This window comes from Austrofundulus limnaeus, unplaced genomic scaffold (genome assembly GCF_001266775.1).
Source record: "Austrofundulus limnaeus strain Quisiro unplaced genomic scaffold, Austrofundulus_limnaeus-1.0 Scaffold1691, whole genome shotgun sequence".
Taxonomy (NCBI): domain Eukaryota; kingdom Metazoa; phylum Chordata; class Actinopteri; order Cyprinodontiformes; family Rivulidae; genus Austrofundulus; species Austrofundulus limnaeus.
The window spans coordinates 26,404-29,472 of NW_013954093.1; the positions used below are offsets into that span (position 1 = coordinate 26,404).

The window sequence follows — 3,069 nt, forward strand, 5'->3', positions numbered from 1 at the left end:
GCAGCAGCTGTTCCATCTGGTTGGTGTTTAGTTGGACCATCATTTATTTTTCAACAGGACAATGATCCAAACACACCTCCAGGTTGTGTAAGGACTATCTGACTAAGGACAGTGATGGGTGCTGGCCTCCACAGTCACCGGACCTGAACCTGATCCAGATGGTTTGGGCTGAGCTGGACCACAGACTGAAGGAAAAAGAACCAACAAGCATCTCTGGGAACTCCTTCAAGACTGTTGAAAACCGTTTCAGGTGACTGAAGCTCATCAAGAGTGTGTGAAGCTGTAATCAAAGCTAAAGGTTACTTTGAAGAACCTGGAATATAAAACATATTTTCAGTTGTTTCACATTGTTTTGTTCAGTTTATAATTCCACATGTGTTCATTCATAGTTTTGATGCCTTCAGTGTGAATCTACAAGTTTTATAGTCATGAAAATAAAGAAAACTCTGAATGAGAAGGTGGGTCCAAACTTTTGATCTGTACTGTACTTGTACTTTTATTCAGGTATTACTATGAGGTACTTTATACAGAACTGGTTAAAGTAGATTCAGGGTTTTAGCTTTTATAAACTTCTGATGTCCTCCATCTCCAGTTTCTCCTGTCCTTCTGTCCCTCAGTTGGTCTTCTGTCCCTCGGTTGGTCTTCTTTCCCTCGGTTGGTCTTCTGTCCCTCAGTTGGTCTTCTGTCCCTCGGTTGGTCTTCTGTCCCTCNAATGATTCAAACATTTAAAGATGACTTTTAATAAATGTTTTCATAAAGAAGTCAAACATGTTTAAATATGTTAATAAGGAGGTGAAAAGGACTCAGTCCAGCTCAGACGTAAGCCTTGGTCCTGCTGCTGTCAGACGGTGCAGCAGCTCTGTAGATGTTCCGTCCTCGACTTGTGGAGAAATATGAGAAGTGTCTGCAGGAGAGACGAGACATCAGAGGACACCAGAGGACATGAAGGACATCAGAGGACTTCAGAGGACATCAGAGGACAGCAGAGGACACCAGAGGACATCAGAGAATACCAGAGGACATCAGAGGACATCAGAGGACATCAGAGGACATGAAGGACATCAGAGGACAGCAGAGGACATGAAGGACATCAGAGGACATGAAGGACATCAGAGGACATGAAGGACATCAGAGGACATGAAGGACATCAGAGGACATCAGAGGACATGAAGGACGTCTCTCAGGTCAGACAACAACAAAACACAATGAAACAGGTTTTATAAAACTCCAGACCACCTGCCCAGGACCCAGCAGGACCTGGTTTATAGAAGCTCCATATAAGCCCCGCCCACATCATGGTGTCATATGACCTTTCCTAGAAGCAGGAAGGCAGAACTACAGGAGTTTAAAGAGTCACACCTGAGGGACACCTGAGGAACCTGAATGTCCTGTTTGTCTACATGTGTGTGTTGGGGGGCGGGGCTTATGGAGTCCAGGGGTCAAAGGTCACCTCATCAGAATCCCCTGTGAAGGATTTGAAATTCATTGAACAGGTTTAACTAGATCCTGAAGTCCTGCTCTTCAGGGCTCTGCAGGTCTGGATCAGAGGTGTCCCCCTGTGGACAGAGTCCAGTACCACAGTCTGTGTGGACTCACCCAGCAGGGACGGAGGAGACAGTCTTCCTGCAGGAACAGCACAGCAGAGACCCTCCCAGGATGGCCAGACCGGAGGTGGCCCAGCCCAGGTACAGACCAGAACCCAGCTCAAACCTGCAGCAGAGCCAGACTCAGAGTTTAGACCCAGAACCAGAACCAGCCTCAGACAGGGACCACAGTCTGCTGGGTACTGACCGGACTCCACCGTAGAACGGGTCGTAGAAGTCCTGGATGACCCTGGCAGCGTACCAGGAGACGGCGGTCAGAGTGAGGACACCTGGGGGGGCAGAGGGGACGGACTCAGACTCACCTGAAGTTTTCTTTAATCAAATAAAATCTTTTAGGGTMTCAGTCCTGGTTCTGGTTCCAGAACTCGTACCAGACAGGATGAACATGACTCCTCCGCTCAGGACCATCTGACCTTTGACCGGCTCYGGAGTCCTGCCCAGCTTTGTGCACTTGAGTCCGAGCACCGAGACCAGGATGGAGGCGAGACCGAGCAGCAGGGACAGGATCATCAGGGCCCTGCAGACCTGCAGGTGAGCTGGAACACAGACAGCATGGGTCTGAGGACAGAGCAGGTTCTGGACAGGCTTGTTATCACACAGAACCCAAACCGGGTCTTGTGAGTCGGACCGCTCACCTGAGAGTCCCAGCACGGTCTTGAACCTGCTGCACTGCACCGACCCCGTGGAGGCGGCGGCGCAGCTCATCCACAGACCTTCAAACTGCGAGGAGCTGGTGGTGACGGAGTCCACGTGGCTCTTCACCTTCCAGGTCTGAGACGAGGTGCAGCTGGACTGCAGGCACCAGGACACCACGCCCAGAACCAGACCCACAACCTGCAGGCCCACCACCATGCTGCCAGAGGTCCACACCTGGAGACACAGCACAGACACATCTTCAGCAGCTATCCCGTCCTGAGGCGTTCCTCAGAGCTGGATCCTCAGTCCTCTGAGGTTTCAGCCCGACTTCAACAGAACCACAAGTACAGTAGAGACCAAAAGTTTGGACCCACCTTCTCATTCAGAGTTTTCTTTATTTTCATGACTATAAACCTTGTAGATTCACAYTGAAGGCATCAAAACTATGAATGAACACATGTGGAATTATAAACTCAACAAAACAATGTGAAACAACTGAAAATATGTTTTATATTCCAGGTTCTTCAAAGTAACCTTTAGCTTTGATTACAACTTCACACACTCTTGATGAGCTTCAGTCACCTGAAATGTTTCACTTCACAGGTGTGCCCTGTCAACAGGTGTGCCCTGTCAACAGGTGTGCCCTGTCAACAGGTGTGCCCTGTCAACAGGTGTGCCCTGTCAGGATTAATAAGTGGGATTTCCTGCCTTCTAAATGGGGTTGGGACCATCAGTTGTGTTGTGCAGAAGGTGGATCCAGCACACAGCTGGTGGTCCTACTGAACACACTGTTAGAATCTGTATTACAGCAAGAAAACAGCAGCTAAGT

At 49.1% G+C, this 3,069-nt stretch overlaps 2 protein-coding genes and 1 long non-coding RNA gene across 3 annotated transcripts in view; 2 read left to right on the plus strand and 1 right to left on the minus strand.

Moving 5' to 3' along the window:
- Nucleotides 1–405: 405 nt before the first annotated feature.
- The window catches only part of LOC106536118 (uncharacterized), an 8,556-nt gene continuing 5,892 nt past the window's right edge, over nt 406–3,069 (plus strand). Inside the window, exon 1 of the mRNA XM_014033309.1 lies at nt 406–710. Coding sequence (XP_013888763.1) covers nt 576–710 — 135 coding nt within the window. The 5' untranslated portion in view covers nt 406–575. The remainder of the gene's footprint in view (nt 711–3,069) is intronic.
- LOC106536119 (claudin-1) overlaps nt 712–3,069 on the minus strand; it is a gene marked incomplete at its 3' end in the record, with an annotated part of 8,961 nt that continues 6,603 nt past the window's right edge. The window contains 5 exon segments of the mRNA XM_014033310.1: nt 712–904; nt 1,597–1,710; nt 1,792–1,873; nt 1,976–2,140; nt 2,240–2,474. Coding sequence (XP_013888764.1) covers nt 814–904; nt 1,597–1,710; nt 1,792–1,873; nt 1,976–2,140; nt 2,240–2,456 — 669 coding nt within the window. The 5' untranslated portion in view covers nt 2,457–2,474.
- Nucleotides 2,797–3,069, plus strand: LOC106536120 (uncharacterized). The gene is made up of 2 exons (XR_001312519.1): nt 2,797–2,843; nt 2,878–3,069. It is a non-coding gene; the product is annotated as an uncharacterized LOC106536120 (long non-coding RNA).